This window comes from Dendrobates tinctorius, unplaced genomic scaffold (genome assembly GCF_039654945.1).
Source record: "Dendrobates tinctorius isolate UK_male_01 unplaced genomic scaffold, ASM3965494v1 ptg000114l, whole genome shotgun sequence".
In the NCBI taxonomy this organism is placed as follows: domain Eukaryota; kingdom Metazoa; phylum Chordata; class Amphibia; order Anura; family Dendrobatidae; genus Dendrobates; species Dendrobates tinctorius.
Genome location: NW_027361782.1, coordinates 11,233,325 through 11,255,338, shown reverse-complemented (window position 1 = coordinate 11,255,338; position 22,014 = coordinate 11,233,325). Strand labels below are relative to the sequence as shown.

Here is a 22,014-nt window from a genome sequence, read left to right as displayed (position 1 = left end):
ACAGCTGCCTGTGACCAAAGTGACGAGAGGATAATGGAGATTTTGAATCTCTGCGTACACTTTTGGACACTGGACACTTGTAGATTGTGTGAGGCCTACTGATATCTGAGCGCTATGTGACACGCTCGATGGCACAGCTGCCTGTGACCAAAGTGACGAGAGGATAATGGAGATTTTGATTCTCTGCGTACACTTTTGGACACTGGACACTTGTAGATTGTGTGAGGCCACTGATATCTGAGCGCTATGTGACACGCTCGATGGCACAGCTGCCTGTGACCAAAGTGACGAGAGGATAATGGAGATTTTGATTCTCTGCGTACACTTTTGGACACTGGACACTTGTAGATTGTGTGAGGCCCACTGATATCTGAGCGCTATGTGAAACGCTCGATGGCACAGCTGCCTGTGACCAAAGTGACGAGAGGATAATGGAGATTTTGAATCTCTGCGTACACTTTTGGACACTGGACACTTGTAGATTGTGTGAGGCCTACTGATATCTGAGCGCTATGTGACACGCTCGATGGCACAGCTGCCTGTGACCAAAGTGACGAGAGGATAATGGAGATTTTGAATCTCTGCGTACACTTTTGGACACTGGACACTTGTGGATTGTGTGAGGCCCACTGATATCTGAGCGCTATGTGACACGCTCGATGGCACAGCTGCCTGTGACCAAAGTGACGAGAGGATAATGGAGATTTTGAATCTCTGCGTACACTTTTGGACACTGGACACTTGTAGATTGTGTGAGGCCCACTGATATCTGAGCGCTATGTGACACGCTCGATGGCACAGCTGCCTGTGACCAAAGTGACGAGAGGATAATGGAGATTTTGATTCTCTGCGTACACTTTTGGACACTGGACACTTGTAGATTGTGTGAGGCCTACTGATATCTGAGCGCTATGTGACACGCTCGATGGCACAGCTGCCTGTGACCAAAGTGACGAGAGGATAATGGAGATTTTGATTCTCAGCGTACACTTTTGGACACTGGACACTTGTAGATTGTGTGAGGCCCACTGATATCTGAGCGCTATGTGACACGCTCGATGGCACAGCTGCCTGTGACCAAAGTGACGAGAGGATAATGGAGATTTTGATTCTCTGCGTACACTTTTGGACACTGGACACTTGTAGATTGTGTGAGGCCCACTGATATCTGAGCGCTATGTGACACGCTCGATGGCACAGCTGCCTGTGACCAAAGTGACGAGAGGATAATGGAGATTTTGAATCTCTGCGTACACTTTTGGACACTGGACACTTGTAGATTGTGTGAGGCCCACTGATATCTGAGCGCTATGTGACACGCTCGATGGCACAGCTGCCTGTGACCAAAGTGACGAGAGGATAATGGAGATTTTGAATCTCTGCGTACACTTTTGGACACTGGACACTTGTAGATTGTGTGAGGCCTACTGATATCTGAGCGCTATGTGACACACTCGATGGCACAGCTGCCTGTGACCAAAGTGACAAGAGGATAATGGAGATTTTGAATCTCTGCGTACACTTTTGGACACTGGACACTTGTGGATTGTGTGAGGCCCACTGATATCTGAGCGCTATGTGACACGCTCGATGGCACAGCTGCCTGTGACCAAAGTGATGAGAGGATAATGGAGATTTTGAATCTCTGCGTACACTTTTGGACACTGGACACTTGTAGATTGTGTGAGGCCCACTGATATCTGAGCGCTATGTGACACGCTCGATAGCACAGCTGTGACAAAAGTGACTAGAGGATAAGGGAGATTGGATTGCTTTTAAAAAAGCAGTTTGCGGAGCAGTGGGTAAACAGCAATGCCAGCGTGTCAGGAAGCCTTAGAAGGCAGACCAACAACCAACACCACTGATACACCACAATATAGCCTCCCCTTGCACTGCACACACAGTGACTTGTGTGTTGTGCAGGCCAAATCGCTAGCAGCAGAAGCAGTTCTTTTGTCTTCTTCCCTGCCTAACGCTCTCCCTACAGAATCAGCAGCAACCTCTCCCTATACTAAGATCGGCAGAAGTAAGATGGCGGTCGGCGTGCACGCCCTTTTATACCCCCTGTGACGCCCACCAAAGCAAGCCAATTACTTGCATGCCCTTCTGAAAGATGGTGGTGACCCGTGCCTATGTCATCACGTTGCCCACAGTGTCCGTGGATCCTGATTGGCTGAAAAAGAGCGCAAAACAAACTTTTGAAACGCGACTTTGGCGCGTAAGTCGCCGACCTCGTGGCCGACCTCATCCTAGGGTCGGGTTTCGTTTCATGAAACCCGACTTTGCCAAAAGTCGGCGACTTTTGAATTTTTTCGACCCGTTTCGCTCAACTCTAATAATAAATAAAAAATCTATGAAAATGAACAAATGAAAGTCAGACATTGCTTTTCAACCATGCTTCCACAGAATTTAAAAAAAAAATAAAACTCATGAAATAGTCCTGGACAGAAATGATGGTACCCTTATCTTAATATTTTGTTGCACAACCTTTTGAGGAAATCACTGCAATCAAACGATTCCTGCAACTGTCAATGAGACTTCTGCATTCGACAGTTATTTTGGCCGACTCCTCAAACGCAAACTGCTCCAGTTGTCTCATGTTTGAAGGTTGCCTTTTCCAGACGGCATGTTTAAGCTCATTCCAAAGATGCTCAATAGGATTTAGGTCAGGGCTCATAGAAGGCCACTTCAGAATAGTCCAATGTTTTCCTCTTAGCCATTCTTGGGTGTTTTAGCTGTGTGTTCTGGGTAATTATCCTGTTGCAAAACCCATGACCTGCGACTAAGACCAAGCTTTCTGACACTGGGCACCACATTTCTCTCTAGAATGATAGTCTTAAGATTTCATTGTACCCTGCACAGATTCTTGACACCCTGTGCCAGATGCAGCAAAGCAGCCACAGAACATAACAGAGCCACCTCCATGTCTCACAGTAGTGACAGTGTTCTTTTCCTGATATGCTTCATTTTTCCATCTGTGAACATAGAGGTGATGTGCCTTGCCAAAAAGTTCCATTTATGTCTCATCTGTCCATAGGACATTCTCCCAGAAGCTTTGTGACTTGTCTACATGTAGTTTGGCAAACTCCAGTCTGGCATTTTTATGATTTTTTTCAACAATGGTGTCCTCCTTGGTCGTCTCCCATGAAGTCCACTTTGGCTTATACAACGACAGATGGTGTGATCTGACACTGATGTTCCTTGATCTTGAAGTTCACATTTAATATGTTTAGAAGTTTTTTGGGTTCTTTTGTTACCATTCATATTATCCATCTATTTGATTTGTCATCAATTTTCCTCCTGCGGCCACGTCCAGGGAGGTTGGCTACAGTCCCATGGAGCTTACATTTCTGAATATGTGCAACTGTAGTCACAGGAACATCAAGCTGCTTGGAGATGGTCTTATAACTTTTACCTTTAACATGTTTGTCTAAAAGGCCAGGTTCACATTGCATCAATGCAGTCCATCCAATGCATAGCGTTGGCGGACTGCAGTAACGCTACTGTCATATTGTGATCACGTTACCAATCACGCTAGCAAAGCTTCCCTATCTGTTCTAGCGGTGATGGACCCCGAACGCTGCAGACCGCGTCCGAGGGTCCATCACAGAATGATGGCACATTGCTAACACATGCCGATTATGGCATGCCTGGGCGATGCGCTCGTCTATTGCAGTCTATGGATGCGTTAACGCATCCATTACATAGCGTTAATGCCGCTATGTAGTGGATGCGTTAAACGCTGCCCACAAACGCAATGTGAACCCAGCCTAATTTTCTCTCTCATCTCCTGAGACAACTCTTTCCTTCGCTTCCTCTGGTCCATGTTGAGTGTGATACACACCATGTCACCAAACAGCACAGTGAGTATCTGCAGCCCTCTATACAGGCCCACTCACTGATTCCAAAATTGTAGACATCCGTGATGCTACTTAGTGGACACACCATTATTTATCATGTCCCTTTTGTCACATTATTTTCAGGGGTACCATCATTTCTGTCCAGGCCTATTTCATGAGTTTTATTTTTTTAAAATTCTGTGGAAGCATGGTGAAAAGCAATGTCTGACTTTCATTTGTTCATTTTCACAGATTTTTGATTTATTATTACTTTTGTCAGATTCAAGTTATTTCTGTGACCATTGTGGGTTTTTCTGTCATTAAGCGAGGGGTACCAACAATTTTGACTACGTGTGTATGTGCCTCATCCTGGAATATATATCCCCCATCCTGTTCTATATATCCCCCAGTCTGGTCTATATATCCTCCACCCTGGTATTTGTCTCGCGTTCTGCCGCTGTTCTTTAATGCATAGAAAGAAAATACTGCTGACTTCAGCGTGCACGCGACTGGAGCACATGACATCACTGGCATGTGCTTGCCGACATCAGCTGCTGGCCTCTGATTGGCCGGTAGCATGAATTGCCATGCATGGATTGGACGGTTAGTGGCGTAGTGATTGAAGAGCAGAGCTGGGTTTGAAATGAAATCATTCAGCAGAACTGGCACAGTGATGTAGTAGTAGCAGAGCTGGCTTTGTAATGAAGTCCTATAGCAGAACTGGCACAGTGATGTAGCAAAGCAATAAATGCGTTACGGCACAGATGTAAGGAAGTCCACAGTAGCGGTGCGGACACCAACTACCTGAGTGAAGTCACAGAATCGTTTTGAATTGCCATCAGAAACTGAAGCGCAGATTGGTGGCAGCACGAGGCGGATATTGTGCTTGGTGGTGGAACCAGGAAAAGTGAGTAATGACAAATATCTGAAGTGGGAGAGGAGGCACGTGCAAGGTTTCTGGGCTCAGTGTCACCCCCCTTCTGAGCAACTTAGAAACAGCGAAAGGTAAGTGACAACTCCTGTGACCCCATGTCTGCCTCGCTAAAGTTCTTGCCACCTCTGAAGCCCAATCATTAATAAGGTTTACCGTCCTTAAAGCAGGAAAAGCAGTTATAATGTAAAAATAACAATTACAAAAAAACAATAAAAATGATTAAATGAATTACATTAAAAAAATTGTTTTTGCTTTTTGGATTCTTCACACAAATGCTGAAAGCCCCCATTTGTAGAGTACAGAAGATAACAGCGCAGATAATATCACATTCATCATTCTTATTGAAGACTTTCATCATGCTACAAAGTTGGCAAAAAGTCAGAGAAAATAGATATGGAGGCTTGTTGGTTTAAAAGCAGAAACAAACAAAATACAACAGAAATCTCATAAACAGGTGCAGTAAAAAAAGACTAAAAATGAAAATGTGCCGTAAGTAGTTGTGGCATAAATCTCCTGCACTGACTGTCGTCAGGTTTAGTGAGACAAAAAAAAGCAAAAATAAAGATAAAAAAGTAATAATTGCAATTAAGTTTCTGTTCTTGGGAAAATATTTGTCCTCTGTAATGTCCCCTATAAATGGAAACTTGTAACATGAAATGTATAAGATGATGACGAGAAGAGATGGGAGCCACCATCCACGACCTGGACATATGTGTTGCACTCACTATTTTCCAATGTGTCTGCATTCCTAAGTACACAGTCCGTCACTATTCTCTGCACTGAGGTTGTCATCCAGTCCTGGCCTAAAAATTAGGTTAAGTCATTTGTAAGATAATTTTCCATATTAGTCAAAAAAAATCCTGACAGTGTAATAAGAGGCTCAGTGATTTCTAAATTTTGCCACAAATTGCCACATTTATACATGAATCCACATCCGTGATCAATTCAATCAGTGCTGAGATATATCAGCGATGTAATAAGACACAATACACACAATCAGGAGGCGCCCGGGGCTGCGCATGTAAATACATTTTTCTTTCTGTGGTTTCTGCAGATGAATTTGGGAATATACAGAATCTGGGCGCTGCACTCTCATCATCATCATCACAGTAATTGCTGTATCTTTTTACTGCTAAATATTGTATATTTTACATTTGTCTGATTGGAGACCCAGCGCGGTATACATGGATCTAATGGCACCACAATGTAACCAGGAGATAATAATCCTCATCAGTTTACTATCAGCCTTGTGCCTTAGGACTTTACCAGTTAAAAAAAAATCCCAATTAAGCAATGTTATATTGATGACATCCCTGTGGTACGCCAACGATCGCTGGGCTTGAACACTGCAGAAAAGAAATACGATTAATATCTTACATTTTGCAGCTTTTTCCAATGATGCAACATTCATTTTGTAAATCATCAAATCAGAGGGAGTGCCATGTCCTCAAGGTGCAGGAAGGTCCATTGCTCCTGTATGAAGAAGGAGAACACAGCACTTGGTTGTTTTTTATAACTCCCATTTTTGGTAACTCACCAGGAATTAGCAAATGTTGTTATTGGACTCCCAATTCTGTCGTTAGGTGACAATGTGATTGTTGGATATACATCTATGTGTGGATAGAAATACTCTATCAACTTTTTGTGAAAAATCAAAGTTGCTCAATCCATATGGGTCGCCCTCCCAGGGCTGTGGGGTACTCGGTACTGGGCCAGTGTCAGGGGGATGTGTGGCGCCCCTGAGGCTCAGTCACCACAGAGGTACTGCACCTTCTCCTATGGTGTAGTGCCCCACCATCCAGGTAAGGTGGGAACTCCTTGCCATACTCCAACACCTGCATCCCACACACAGGATAGTTCAGCAGGACCACATTGCAGCTTTAGGCTCAAGGTGTAGCAGAGCACCTTTCGTGGAACCCTGCTTCGTAACACGAGATGTGCTGGGAGGTGGGTGGAGTTAGTATAAAAAGAAGGGGAAAGATAGGATTAGAGGCAGTACCTTAGGGGTCAGTCTGACAGAAGGTCAGTCTGGGGTGAGTCCCAGAGGTCCCTGGAAGAAGGGATGGAGGAAGGAGTGCTGCAGCTGCCTCAGTGACCTGAGCCAGCTGGCACAGGAAAGGAAGGAGAAGGAGAGACGTAGAACTGTAACCTGCATTTCCGTAAGAGAGAGAAAGACAAGCACGAAACGAAGTGGAGAGAGAACAGAGAGGAGGAGTGGGTTGGATAGGAACCCTGCCTATAGGTTCTCAGCGCAAGGCCGGGGTCCGGTTCCCGAGGTTGTATGGACACTTATGGTTCTGCAGCAGACATCGGTGGAGTAGTTGGCTGTAAATGCACTACTCCCATCCAAGACTTGGGACACAACAGCAAACTGATAGAGAGCCGGGATTCAGGAGAAGGGAGTCCCCGAAGCAGGCTACAGCTGTCTGTCATACAAGTGGAGTTGTTAGGAACATCTGACAGGAGGAACTTCAGGGAACCACGGTACTGGAGCTCTTCATACTACAAGGCGCAATAGAGGAGTTGTTCAGGAAGGCACATGTTGGCGGGGTGCTGGCGGGGAGAGTCCTATCTTGTCTGGAGGTTGGCTGGGCCCCTGCCCCGGAGGACATGGTACCGAAGCAGGCACCTGTGTGCACTACGAACTGTGAGTAAAGCGTTGAAACTGCAAGCTCTGGTGTCCTCCTTTCATTCCTGTATCAGCACCGCTACACTTGGGTATCAACATCTACACCATTCGATGCCCCTACTCCTCCATCGCACCTACACTGCTCTGGGGCTACAGCTCTACCTGTGGGGAGCTATACCATCTTTGCTGCATCACACCATCAGTCCCAGTGGATCTGCAAGCAGCGTTGGCTTACCATCTTACTTGCCAAACACCACGGGTGGCGTCACAAACTTTCCTTACTTATAAACTACATTACAAACATCACCGCCATTGATATTGGGCGCCCAGGGCCACGGACTGGGTCACCGCTGCTGTGACACCACATCATTCCCCCCTGACACCGGCCCGGTACCGAGTACCCCACAGCTCTGGGTGAAGCCGACGAGTGCGACCCAGATGTGTCACAGCAGCGGTGACCCGGTCCGTGGTCCTGGGCGCCCCAAATTAATGGTGGTTTGCAATATAGGTTAGGTGAATAGTTCGTGATGCCACCTGTGGTGTTTGGCAAGTAAGATGTTAAGCCAACGCTGCTTACAGATCCGCTGGGACTGATGGTGTGATGCAGCAAAGATGGTGTAGCTCCCCACAGGTGGAGCTGTAGTCCCAGGGCAGTGTAGGTGCAATGGATCTGGACAAGTGCAGGATGGTGTGGATGCTGGTACCCAGATATAGCGGCGCTGAAGGTGTTAGTGCACAAATCAATGGAGGACACCAGAGCTGCAGTTTCAAAGCTTTACTCACAGTTCGTGGTACACACTGGTGCCTGCCTCCATGCTGTGTCCTCTGGGGCAAAGACTCAATCAACCTCCCAGGCAAGTCAGGGCTCTCCTCTCCAACACTCCGCCAACATGTACCTTTCCTGAACAACTCCGCCAATGCGCCTTGTGGTGTGAAGCACTCCAGTACTTACCGTAGTTACCCTGGAATACCTCCTGTCTAGATGTTCCTAGAACTCTACTTGTATGACAGACAGCTGTAGCCTGCTCGGGTATGCTCCAGGATCCCGGCTCTCTATCCATGTTGCTGTTGTGTCCCAAGTCTTGGATGGGAGTAGTGCATTTACAGCCAACTACTCCACCGGTGTCTGCTGCAGAACCATAAGTGTCCATACAACCTCGGGGACTGGGCCCCGGCCTTGCACTGAGAACCTATAGGCAGGGTTCCTATCCAACCCACTCCTCCTCTCTGTTCTCTTCTCCTTCTTTCCGTACTTGTCTCTCTTTCGTATGGATGCTTAGGTTACAGGTCTACGTCTCTCCACCTTTCTTACTTTCCCGTGCCAGCTGGCTCAGGTCACTGAGGCAGCTGCAGCACTCCTTCCTCCATCCCTTCTTCCAGGGATCCCCACTCCTCACTGAGTGTCTTCCTACTCCGTCGACCTTCTGTCAGACTGAACCCCCTAAGGGACTGACCTCTAATTCTAAACCTTCCCAATCTTTTATATGGATCTAAACTCCACCCACCTCCCAGCACATCTCATGTTACGAAGCAAGGACCCACGAAAGGTGCTCTGCTACCCTCTAAGCATGGAGCTGCAATCTGGTCCTTTGCTGAACTATCCTGTGTGTGGGTGCAGGTGTTGGAGTGTGGAAAGGAGTTCCCAACTTACCAGGATGGTGAGGCACTAAACCTTAGGAGAAGGTGCAGTACCTCTGTGGCAACTGAGCCTCAGGTGCGCCACACATACATGCTCTATGCATATTATAATTGCTCTGTGCAGGCATAATGCAAATGCTACGTGCAGGAATAATGTAAATGCTATGTGCAGGCATAATGCAAATTCCATTTGTAGGTATAATGTAAATGCTCTGTGCAGGGATAATGTAAATGCTTTGTACAGGCATAATGTATATGCTCTGTACAGTCATAATGTATATGCTATGTGCAAGCATATGCTATGTGTAGGCATAATGTAAATGCTCTGTGCAGGGATAATGTAAATGCTCTGTACTGGCATAATGTATATGCTCTGTACAGTCATAATGTAAATGCTACGTGCAAACATATGCTATGTGCAGACATAATGTAAATGCTCTGTGCAGGCATAATGTAAAAATGTCTTGAGCATGTATAATCTCCCTCCCAATCTGATGCTAGGTGTGTAGTAGTGTGATTTATTGCCTGCAAGGCAGTTTTTAAGGCTAATGTCTTCTGCCCAGCGAGAATTGGACATTACCTTTTCTAATTATTAGGTTTAGTACATGAGACTCACTGGCTATTGAATCTCCCTGCTTTCAGCTGCACCTCCACTCCCAATGTCAAGTCGAGCAAAAACGAAAAAAAATGGAGACAAGCGCCAATAGGGTGATATGTTTGTTACGTGGGTGGTAGGGGTTGATACTGTTCACCTGTTATTGTCACAGTACCAATAAGGCTTTTGTTTAGATCAGCCATTGCAGTTCGCCAGCAGGTAGAGGACACATTGGGGTGGAGGACAGGCATTTGAATGATGGCGCTGCTGTAGGAGATGAGAGCTTCCACACTCCAAAGTTGATGCAAGTAACTATTATGCTTTTCAGGCTTTGTGGCGCCCCTGAGGCTCTGTCGCCACAGAGGTACTGCACCTTCTCCTAAGGTGTAGTGCCCCACCATCCAGGTAATTTGGGAACTCCCTGCCACACTCCAACACCTGCATCCCACACACAGGATAGTTCAGCAGGACCACATTGCAGCTTTAGGCTCAGGGTGTAGCAGAGCACCTTTCATGGAACCCTGCTTCGTAACACGAGATGTGCTGGGAGGTGAGTGGAGTTAGCATAAAAAGAAGGGGAAAGATAGAATTACAGGTCAGTCTCCCAGAGGGGAGTCGAGGACAGTCCCTTAGGGGGCCGTCAGAGAGAGTTAGGACAGGCTGACAGAAGGTCAGTCGGGAAGGAAGCCACTCAGACAGGAGTGAGGGACCCGAAGAAAGAAAGAGAAGAAAGAGTGCTGCAGCTGCCTCTGTGACCTGAGCCAGCTGGCACGGGAAATAGAGAGAGAGAGAGACGTAGAACTGTAACCTGCTTTTCCATAAGAGAGAGAAAGACAAGTACGGAACGAAGTGGAAGGAGAACAGAGAGGAGGAGTGGGTTGTATAGGAAACCTGCCTATAGGTTCTCAGCGCAAGGCCGGGGCCTGTTCCCCGAGGTTGTATGGACACTTATGATTCTGCAGCAGACACCGGTGGAGTAGATGGCTGTAAATGCACTACTCCCATCCAAGACTTGGGACACAACAGCGAAACGGATAGAGAGCCGGGATTCAGGAGAAGGGAGTCCCCGAAGCAGGCTACAGCTGTCTGTCATGCAAGTGAGAGAGTTGTTAGGAACATCAGACAGGAGGAACTTCAGAGAACCACGGTGCTGGAGCACTTCACACCAATAGGCGCTATAGAGGAGTCATTTAGCAAAGGCACATGTTGGAGGGGTGCTGGCGGGAGAGTCCTATCTTGCCTGGAGGTTGGCTGGGCCTCTGTCCCGTAGGACACGGTACCGAAGCGGGCACCTGTGTGCACTGTGAACTGTGAGTAAAGCTTTGCAACTGCAAGCTCTGGTGTCCTCCATTCATTCCCGCATCAGCACCGCTACATTGTGGGGTATCAACATCTACACCATTCTGTGCCCCTACTCCTCCATCGCACCTATACACTGTCCTGGGATTACACCTCCACCAGTGGGGAGCTACACCATCTTAGCTGCATCACACCATCAGTCCCAGTGGATCTGCAAGTAGCGTTGGCTTACCATCTTACTTGCCAAATACCACGGGTGGCGTCACAAACTTTACATTACAAGCAAACACCACCGCCATTGATATTGGGGCCCAGGGCCACGGACCGGGTCACCGCTGCTGTGACACATCATCCCCCTGACACCGGCCCGGTACCGAGTACCCCACAGCCCTGGGTGAAGCCATTGGGGGGGCGACCCAATTTTGGCGTCACGAACAGGATGACGAGACCCGCCACCATCGGGTCCTGTGTGCCTGAAATTTATTGAACTTTGACTTTTTGAAAATGTGTAGAAGACCTGATTTGATAGACTGTGAAATGGACATTAGAAATGGCCGCTGGCGCGGAGAAGAAGGGCATGAAGAGATAGGAGATCCTAAGAAAAGACCGCAAAGAGTATCGGGCCTGCCCTGCCTGAATTACTATGTGACAGATACATGGCCCACCCCCCGAGGGGTTCGCATACTGGCTTGGTATGGAGGCGCTGGAAGAAGACGCCGCCCCCAGAAGGAGGGGCAGAAGAAGCCAGTGGTGGGAGAGGGGCCGAGACAGGAAGAGAAACACCAGAGCGCCATCTTAGAGAGCAAGGGAAGGAGGCTTGCGGAGCGCGGGGAAGTGCATATCCCCGGCGCCATGGCTGACGGCTCCAACCCTGATTGCAGCATGGAACACCAACGATTAGAAGCGGAGATTGCCGAACTGACCTCCCGTCTGCAGCTGAGGGAGAAGGCCCTGGCAGAGCTGAGGCGGCAGAGCGCCCCGGCTGGGCCTACACCAGCGGCACCCGTCAAACCGGTACCAGCTACCGCTGCACTGGACTGTTCTCCAGCAGCGTTAATATTCAGATCCACACTGTCCGTGCAGCTGAGTGCCGCTGGCCAGAAGAGAATATCAGAGGACCCGGGAGTTAAGACCCTGCTCCTGCCTGGACCTGTCGCGGCCGCGCAGGTCCTGACTGAAGCCCCCGCGGACCCGGAGCCGTCACCTACTCCACCAACGCCAGCACCCGGACCCACCATTCCGGAAGATGTCCCCGCAGCGCCCCACCGCTTCGGGCCTGAAATGGAACCGGAGCACTGCCAGGAGGTCCCAGGTAGGATTGCAGGCCCTGCGCATGGGAAGGCCCTGGGGTGTGTGCCCGTAGTGGCGGCGGGACAGGTTGTGTTGGACCTCATCTGGGACCGGGATGCTAGCCCCAAGGGGGAGACACCTGAACCCCTTTCGGTGGTACCGCGAGCCCCAGTGGGTGAGAGCAGGTCCCGGGAGGAGAAAGAGAAGACCGAGGCTCATTGTCGGGCTATGTTACGGCAGCTGGCAGCCGCATATAGGGAGCGGGAGCAGCGGAAGATGTCGGTGCTGGGCCGTGATTTAAACCAGAAAGAGAGGGCCCGTGCTGGTCAACTTGGTCCCCGGGATGCAGCCGGTTGGGGACAGGTCCTGAATGTGAATCGGGAGAGGGGTTTTGGCTTTATCACGGACCCCAAATGGATGAGTGACCTGTTCTTCAACCGGTGGGACGTGGAGCCCCATCTAAGACGGGGGCACCCAGACAGGGACCTGCAGCCCGGGGAGTACGTGACGTCACGGCATGAAGGACTAAGGGGGTGGTATGCCCTGAACATCCGCCGCATCCCCAAAGAATTTATCCACTGATACCTGCCAAGCTCACCAGTTGCTGCCACTCCACCTACAGCTACCAACCAGACAGTTCCTGTACCGGTTACGGAGAAACCCGCTGACCCAGTACCTGCACCTATCCGGCAGCCCAAGTTAAAGTTTACAGATTTGACACCCTGGGAAGAGGAGTACCTGAAAATCGCCCATGATTACCTAGAGTCTGGTAGCTGTCACAGTTCAGTTTCCAGAACCCCAGGCGGGGACCACCATTAAAAGATTTTGTATTATTTTCCAAATCTCGTTACCCAGGAGGGTTTGTTGCCCAGTTTTGATTGACAGCGTTATTTTTGAAATGGAACTAAGGAGATCATAGACACTGATTGATCCGAACTCATATTGTAAATAGTTTGCACCTCTTTAGGTGCCCTTTCTTGGTTTTACATAAAGGAACACTTTGTGAAGATAGTGTTTTACAGATATAGACATTTTGCGAAGATGATGTTTTTGAATGGACACTTTTCGAAGAATGATGTCTACCTCAAAGGACACTGCAAGAGATCCCGGCTGGGAGCGGTGTCCAGCACTTACAAGAATGTTTACAATGTTTTACTGAAAAAGTATTTGATAATGTGTTTTATAAGATATTTGATATTTGAGAACTGGCTTTTATGTAGCTAGAATTAGGAATGTCTGATGTAGAGATGAGCAATGTAGATGAAGAGTTGATAGAGACAGGTGACAGGCCAAGTATGTGAGGTCAGTGTCTTGCATCTAGTAGAATGAGAAAGAAAAGAAAAATGAGAATAAAGTGACAGAAAAGAGAGAAAAGTAATAAAGAAATGTGTTACAGAGAATAGCACTTTGAGAGTAAGAATTGCACTTAGATATTTGCACTGTTTAATATAGAATTTTTGATAGGATTGTTGGTAACGTCTAAGATAAGTACCTCCTATATTAGGAAGCTTAGAGTAAGAAGAGTTATTTATGCAATATAAAATTTTTGTATGTTTCTCTGCTGTATGCTTTGTTTTCTTGCAGCCCGCGGACGTGCTGTGTTTAACGGGGGGAGTGTGGCGCCCCTGAGGATCGGTCGCCACAGAGGTACTGCACCTTCTCCTAAGGTGTAGTGCCCCACCATCCAGGTAAGGTGGGAACTCCCTGCCACACTCCAACACCTGCATCCCACACACAGGATAGTAGGATAGTTCAGCGGGGACACCTAGCAGCTTCAGGCTGGGGGTAGCAGAGCACCCTTCGTGGAACCCTGCTTCATAACACGAGATGTGCTGGGAGGTGGGTGGAGTTAGTATAAAAAGACTGGGAAAGATAGAATTACAGGTCAGTCTCCCAGAGTGGAGTCGAGGTCAGTCCCTTAGGGGGCCGTCACAGAGAGTTAGGACAGGCTGACAGAAGGTCAGTCGGAAAGGAAGCCACTCAGACAGGAGTGAGCGTCCCGAAGAAAGAAAGAGAAGAAAGAGTGCTGCAGCTGCCTCTGTGACCTGAGCCAGCTGGCACAGGAAAGAGAGAGAGAGAGACGTAGAACTGTAACCTGCATTTCCATAAGAGAGAGAGAAAGACAAGTACGGAACGAAGTGGAAGGAGAACAGAGAGGAGGAGTGGGTTGGATAGGAACCCTGTCTATAGGTTCTCAGCGCACAGCCGGGGCCCGGTCCCCGAGGTTGTATGGACACTTATGGTTCTGCAGCAGACACCGGTGGAGTAGCTGGCTGTAAATGCACTACTCCCATCCAAGACTTGGGACACAACAGCGAAACGGATAGAGAGCCGGGATTCAGGAGAAGGGAGTCCCCGAAGCAGGCTACAGCTGTCTGTCATATAAGTGAGAGAGTTGTTAGGAATATCAGACAGGAGGAACTTCAGAGAACCACGGTGCTGGAGCTCTTCACACCAATAGGTGCTATAGAGGAGTCGTTCAGCAAAGGCACATGTTGGAGGGGTGCTGGCGGGGAGAGCCCTATCTTGCCTGGAGGTTGGCTGGGCCTCTGTCCCGTAGGACACGGTACCAAAGCGGGCACCTGTGTGCACTGTGAACTGTGAGTAAAGCTTTGAAACTGCAAGCCCTGGTGTCCTCCATTCATTCCCGCATCAGCACCGCTACATTGGGGGGTATCAACATCTACACCATTCTGTGCCCCTACTCCTCCATCGCACCTATACACTGTCCTGGGACTACACCTCCACCTGTGGGGAGCTACACCATCTTAGCTGCATCACACCATCAGTCCCAGTGGATCTGCAAGCAGCGTTGGCTTACCATCTTACTTGCCAAATACCACGGGTGGCATCACGAACTTTACATTACAAACAAACACCACCGCCATTGATATTGGGGCCAAGGGCCACGGACCGGGTCACCGCTGCTGTGACACATCATCCCCCTGACACCGGCCCGGTACCGAGTACCCCACAGCCCTGGGTGAAGCCAGCGGGGGGGGCGACCCACTTGGACTAAACCCTTTTCAAATATAAGACAATTGCATATTGGCTTTTCTAATTATCAGGATCAGTGCATGAGACTCATTGGATGTTTAATCTCCCTCCTTGCAGCCACACCTTCACTCCCAATGTCACGTCAAGCAGAAGATTATAAATTCACAATCCCTTGAGTGAGGATTCACATCTTCAAGTTCCTATCCCAATATGTAGTAGGTGTAATAATAATATTAGTAAATTCCTCCAATTAGAAATGTAGTATAGTTCTTCTGATTAGCTATGACACTTACCCCATGTGCAGGAGATTGCAGTAGCGTATTTATCCATGGTTCCAACCACTCATATAGTGACAGTTATACTCATGGATATGCTATGCATTCCACAACTACTTCTGAAACCCCTTGACTCCCCATGTATCACCCATAAAAAACGTTTTTATTGCTCCCACTCTGTATGGTAATGTATTTGGTCCGGTCCGATGGGCGTTGCTTCGGTTCCCTCACTCCACCCCTCCTTGGCTTGCTGTGCGCATTCCTTGCCTTGAATATCGCAGAACGTGTAGAGATTTTGAGCGTGTGCCTTCAAATGGGATCTAGTGTGTGCGCAATATGCTTTGCCCAACTGTAAGCAAAGCCGAAAAGCGGTATGGCACATGCGCACTACTGCTTTTCGGCTTTGCCCGCAGTTGGGTAAAGCATACTGACTGGACTTCTTGTGACTTCCAGCTGAGACGACTTGCCACAATCACTGTCAGCATTGTGAGGCTGTGGTTTTTGGCCGTGCACCCAGTCCAGGAGGTCAAATTTAGCACCGGATTACTTATCTTTTTGAACTGGAAAATATTCAAAAAGAAATAAAACTGAGTTTTTAAAATTGATATTGTAAATTTCCTACATTTTGTCCTGCACAGAATTTGCCATTTTACTCTATAATTCTGTAATATTTGTAATGATAATTTGTTTACAATAATTCACAAATGTTTCATTTTACTTTATTTATTACATAAATATGAACTCCTCGCTTCCTTCCTGCGGCTTTTTCTGTCCATGGAGGATGCATCACTTCATACAGTTGCAGGACTGATAATCCCCCAGGAGGACACAATAGCAGTAAACATGTCGGGTGTGAAATATGACTGCATTGTCCAGGACCGACTCTGTATATGAGCCACTGTGTAATTAATCTGTGGGATCACTGCCCCCCAGCCTGACCCCAGATTTGCATCAACCACTGATACTTGTAAATGCTGACATTATCCGGCTACTGAAAATAGTAGCAGTGACCTCCCGATAACCACATTATCAGTGCAGGTTGCAGCCCCCCACCGCTATCTCCTCACAAGCTTTATAAGGGTCTGATGAAGAGTGGGCTCTAGAGATCAATGGTCACTTTCAGATATTGTGCTGTCAACAGGGAAAGCAGAGACAGTGAAATGATCGCTGAAGTGTTGCGGCTTTTTTGCTGCATTGCTTCATCCTTCACCTTCACAATAAGTACAAGTCCAGAAGTTGTACTCTCTCTTCCATCAGGTCATTAGAAGATATACTCATGGAGGTCTGCGGTATCGGCTGCTGCTGAAGCCTCTCCCCGTCCTCTATATGCAGGGTGAGGCGCCTGCAGAGGTGTTGAGGAACCTGAGGGTCACAACCTCACCGACCACCAAAAGGGACATCGCAATGTGAGGAATTCTGTGAAAAGATATCCAAGAGTATCATTTCTCCTTGCGGAGAATGACATGCTAAGCATTCTGGCTTGGCTTTTATCCTAAGTCATGTAACAAGGCTCGTTAAAGGGTCGACATTGACTTTTAGGATTGCTACCTCTAATAGGTGGCACTAGAGTTCTAGTTCTCTTCCTCTCTGAAGAGAAATTTGCATAATTAGCCTGTGAAAAGAAACATGCAAAGTGGCCAAGAACACAAATATCCATAGGGCGTCCGCTCCCGCCAGCCCCACAGAATTGCCTGGTAGTATACAAGTTTTCATATTAGCATGAGGCCATATGGTCAATGCTTTTATAGAGAAGAGTACACTCAAAATAATAAAAAGAGATTGTATTATATGCCATGATTATAGTCCCAGCGGTCGGCTACGCCTGCAGATATCAGCGGTTTTGGCCGACGTTCTAATGTTTATGGGGGCAATGGCCAACTGATTATTGGGGCAAATGTTGATCGGTTCTGTCTGATTTCAGATTGGCAATTGCTTTGTTCTCCCAGAGATGAGCCACCATCATTTCAGGGCTCTCTCATAAAGAACACAAGACTGCTACTGTGTATGGGAGAGACGGCCAAGATGGCCGTTGGGCGATCGATCACCTGAAGCATCGTTCAGCTGACAGCCGTCTGATGTGTACGGTTCAATTTAGTCCTCATTGGGTGCAATCTTTGTGCACTTGATACAAGAGAATCTGAGAGATGCTCCTGCCTGACCACAGCACCATGAAAGCCGCAGATAACATGGAGGTCACAGATACGCTAATTCTGCACTTACACAACGCTTGGGTCACGATTATCTTGCCATCTAAACCGGCTTCCGATCACTTAATGAATAAGCAAAATGTTCACTCATCAGGTGAAATGATCTTTTGTGCAGTGCAAAAACATGATTGTTCTCAGTGGTGCATTGTTCTGTGTAACGGGACCCGCTCTGCCAAGAACCATGGCCACCTGCATGCACGGAGCGATCTACTACAGAGCATTAGTCTGCATCATTTACTTTGGTCTGTCTGTGTAATTAGGCATTTAAATGACTGCTGTTCAGTAAAAGTTGTGTTTGGCGGTCGCACCCTGCTGCCCTTCACTCCATGTAAATGGACCTTTTAGATAACTGATTACCACTTTTGAGCAAGTGACAAAATGGTGACCAATGGGAATCCCTTCCCCCACCACATCCAGGTATGGCCCTTTATATACCAATTACTTATAAAGATTTCAATAAGTGACAAATTGTAGAGATTTCCCCATTGTCTCTTAAGGACTCTTTCACACATCAGGTTTTCGCCGTCAGGCGCGATCCGGCGCTTTTGACAGAAACCGGATCCGGCGAAATGCAATGCCGGATCTGGTTTCCCTCCCATTGACTTGCATTTGTGCCGGATCGCGCCGGATGGCCATGCGTTTCATCCGGTTTTCGCCGGATCCGGCAATGTGTCGCGATCCGGCGTCTGGAAAAAACGGCTACTGTAACGTTTTTTGTCTCCGGCGAAAAAGTCAGACACGCCGGATCCAGCGCGTCCGGCTTTTTCACACAATGAAAGCCTATGAGCGCCGCAATGCGCCTGATCCGGCGAAAGCCGGATCCGGTGGCCGGATCCGTTTTTTTTGGTCTGAGCATGCTCAGTAGCTCTGCCCACAAGACATATATAAAAGCAAGACAGTGGGACCCACAGCCACACCCAACATGCCACCCAAGAAAGCAACCAAGCGCAGCAGGAGAAGGCAGGAGACCACTGCAGCACCATCAGCACCACCACCACCCTAAATGGAGCAGCAAATGGAACATGCTGAGGAGGGGAGGCCAGCAGCAGATGAGAGACGGTAATTATCAAATCCCCCATTCCTCCAAACTAGGGCTATTGAATATCAAGATATTCATTGGCCCTTTGTTTCTCTTTATTCAACAGCCGCCCAATAGATGCAGCAGCAGCAGCAGCAGCAGCAATGGCAGCAGCTGGAACACCACCCACAGGCATGGAGTGTGGCCACCAGGAAGACAGCACATCATCTTCTGGGAGCCCTCCCTCGCATCGTCAGCGTTTGACGGTAAGTTTTTATTTCCAAAATCCATCATCTCTGTAATATATGTCTATTCATTGCCTTTTATTTCAAAACAGGAATCACAAGATGAAGAGGAGCTCCCAGAAGAAGAAGGAAGGGGTGGACAAACACTTGGAGTGGGCTCACAATTGGTAAGTTTTTTGCATCAAACGCAGAAACACAACATCACACTACACACAACACATAGAAAACAATGTTCTGCAGACCACACACAGCAAACAAATGCCTACATCCAAAGACATAACATTTTTTGTTTTCTTCTCTAGTCTTCCCAATCTGGTGCTCGGCCAAGAGGTCCTCGCAGTGCCTCCCAGGGTCGTCGGCGACAGCAACGCGGCGGTCACCAGCGTGTAAGTATAAATATTTTTGCTTTGTTTTTTTGCACTTTTTATTTCATTTCTTTTGTGGAGGCTAATTATGTTATTTTTGTCTTTTTCTTTAACAGCCTTCACAGCGTGCTCCCGACTCCGACGGTGAGGATGGAGGACTCGATGTGGACCACCTCATCGATCTCGTCAGAGAAAGGGAGCCGCTCTGGAATATGGCTGACCGCCGCCATGCTGACCTTATCGTTACCCGACGACTCTGGGAGGAAATCTGTTCGCTCCTTGTGGGCCACTGGGAGGACCTCGATGTTCGGGCCCAGATTAAAGAGCGTAAGTATATACAGTACCGGTTGCTTGATGTAAACCAGTGTTTCCCGAACTCCAGTCCTCGTGGTCCCCACGGATCATGTGTTCAGGATTTCTATTTACTATGGAAATCCTGAAAACATGACCCCTGGGGACCATGAGGACTGGAGTTTGTGAAACACTGATGTTGTATACTAACCACTCCTTTCTCGTTTCAGGGAACAGAATTGTGAATCGGTGGCGGTCTGTGAGGGATCGTTTCAAGAAGGAGTTCAATAAAGAGATGCGGGCCCCGAGTGGATCTGGAGGACGCAGGAGCAAGTACAAGTACGCACAAGCCCTGTCGTTCCTCCGGGAAACAATGGTCACTAGAAGGTAAATATTACACACCACATGTGAAAAAAAATGTTAGATGTAACTTTTTTTTTTCAGCCAGGGCCATACCATGTCAGTATTTTAATTGTTTTTTTTTCTCTTTATTCCACAGCACGGTGAGCAGCACTCGGGAGCCTGCACGATTGGACCCTTCTGAGGCGATCCCTGAGGAGACCGGCACCGAGGGACACTTCGACCGCCCCGGTACATCTGCACCTTCTCAGCCTTCCCACACATTCGACCCATCTGTCCCATCCACCAGCACAGGAGCATTGTGGCCGCCTACATTACATGAAGCTGCTGGTGAGGAGATCGCTTTCCCTTTACCCCACCCTTCTGCCCCTGCCACCTCTAGTACACCTGCGGGTACTGGGCGGCAGCGGCAGAGGGGTCAGGAAAAGAGTTATGCGCCAGAGTTCTTGCATCTGAATGCATCTTTCCAGAACTGTCTAAAAGTCTTGTCAGAGCAAATCTCCGCAGGCTTTCAGCAGATCAACTCCAGCATTCTGGAGGTGAAGACACTTCTGCAAACCATGCATTCAGAAGCAAGATCTTCGCCAAACCACACCTTTTTCAGGTCTGTTGTGGAGCGCATGGCAACACTATCTCCTACCCAGCAGATGCATGTAATGCATTCGTGCCACGGTGCTCTACAGCAGGTTACCTCCCAACCTCCACCTCCCACCACTGTAGTTCCTCCACCTGCACCCCCTCCAGCCACTTTCCATCCTCCCCCTCCTATTACATCTGCACCCCCTCCAGCCACTTTCCATCCTCCCCCTCCTATTACATCTGCACCCCCTCCAGCCACTTTCCATCCTCCCCCTCCTATTACATACCAGCAACCTCACCAGTACCAGCAACCTTCCCAGTACCAGCAACCTCCCCAGTACCAGACATCTCCCCACTTCCAGCAACCTGCCCCGTACCAAACTCCTTCCCCGTACCAAACTCCTTCCCCGTACCAAACTCCTTCCCCATATAACTTTCCATCAACATCATCTGCTCCTACAGTCCCTGCCCAACCCTCCACTCCACCGCCCACCACCTCTTCTGCCTCCCACATGTCCACCCATTCTGTAGCTTTTTCCACACCATCACCTCTAACTGTTCCTTCCCCACCACGATCCCAGTCCTCTCTCCACACTCCCATTGTCGAAGTGTCCCGCAGCCCCTCCAGCAGTATTTCCACCCCACACTACACCGAGTTATAATTTTTTTTTGTAATAAAAATGCCCATTTGGTTGGTTTCAAACCTTTATTAAAAAAGTTTTTTTAACTTTAAAAACAGTTTACACAAAAAAAAAATATTTTAAATAAAAGTTAAATTATTGTTTACACTGGTTGTCTGTCATTTCTTTCTGCGGCGAAATATGTTTAAAAAAAAAGGTTAAATACAGGGTATTTTAAAGGTAAAAAGGTATTCAAAACCAGGTATATAACTGTGGGTAAATTTTAGCTTTTTGCCACAGTTATGTTCCTGGTTGTGTTTGAAGCAAAGTATTTCACCTGAAAAGTTGTGTTTATTGTTGGTGATTTCCTAACAATGTACACAACTTTTGTTAAAAGGTGAAATACTTTGCATAAAACACAACCAGGTACACACCTGTGGCCTAAAGCTAAAAATAGTAAGACCATGACAAGATAGCCAACTTTGGTTGGCAAAGGTATATACTGTTGGTCCAGAAGGTACACAAGTTTGGTTAGGGCACAAATCTTTCACACTCTGTCATCCTGCCAGTGTACTCTGCCTTGAGGTGACATAAAGTATAGTGCAAAATTGTCCCTCATTACTGAAACCGTCACAGAACTTCTAGTGGTAATATTTCCAATGACAACATCCATCTTCGCCAGTAACTTGCTCTTCTCTCCAACCTGCACTTTCTCCTCTACAACCTGTCAAAGAAGGGCTGTAGGAACATGCTATATATAGTTTTCCAGTAGCCAATCCCGTTCGGAAGGCCACAAGGGTCAATTTTAAAAACCGGATCCGGCGTAATCCGTC

General features: G+C 47.8%; 1 protein-coding gene across 1 annotated transcript; it reads left to right on the top strand.

Moving 5' to 3' along the window:
• Positions 1 to 19,833: 19,833 nt before the first annotated feature.
• On the top strand, positions 19,834 to 21,506 carry LOC141101099 (uncharacterized). Its single transcript, XM_073589929.1, has 2 exons — positions 19,834 to 20,009; positions 20,122 to 21,506. Exons 1-2 carry the CDS (start codon positions 19,918 to 19,920, stop codon positions 21,221 to 21,223), a joined length of 1,194 nt encoding a protein of 397 aa, XP_073446030.1. The 5' UTR covers positions 19,834 to 19,917; the 3' UTR covers positions 21,224 to 21,506.
• The last annotated feature ends 508 nt before the right edge of the window (positions 21,507 to 22,014 follow it).

Excerpts from the sequence above, each read along its gene's own strand:
- LOC141101099 (XM_073589929.1), top strand. The coding sequence starts at position 19,918 with ATGCGGGCCCCGAGTGGATCTGGAGGACGCAGGAGCAAGTACAAGTAC. Across the intron at positions 20,010-20,121 it reads GAAACAATGGTCACTAGAAG|CACGGTGAGCAGCACTCGGG; the intron begins GTAAATATTACA and ends TTTATTCCACAG.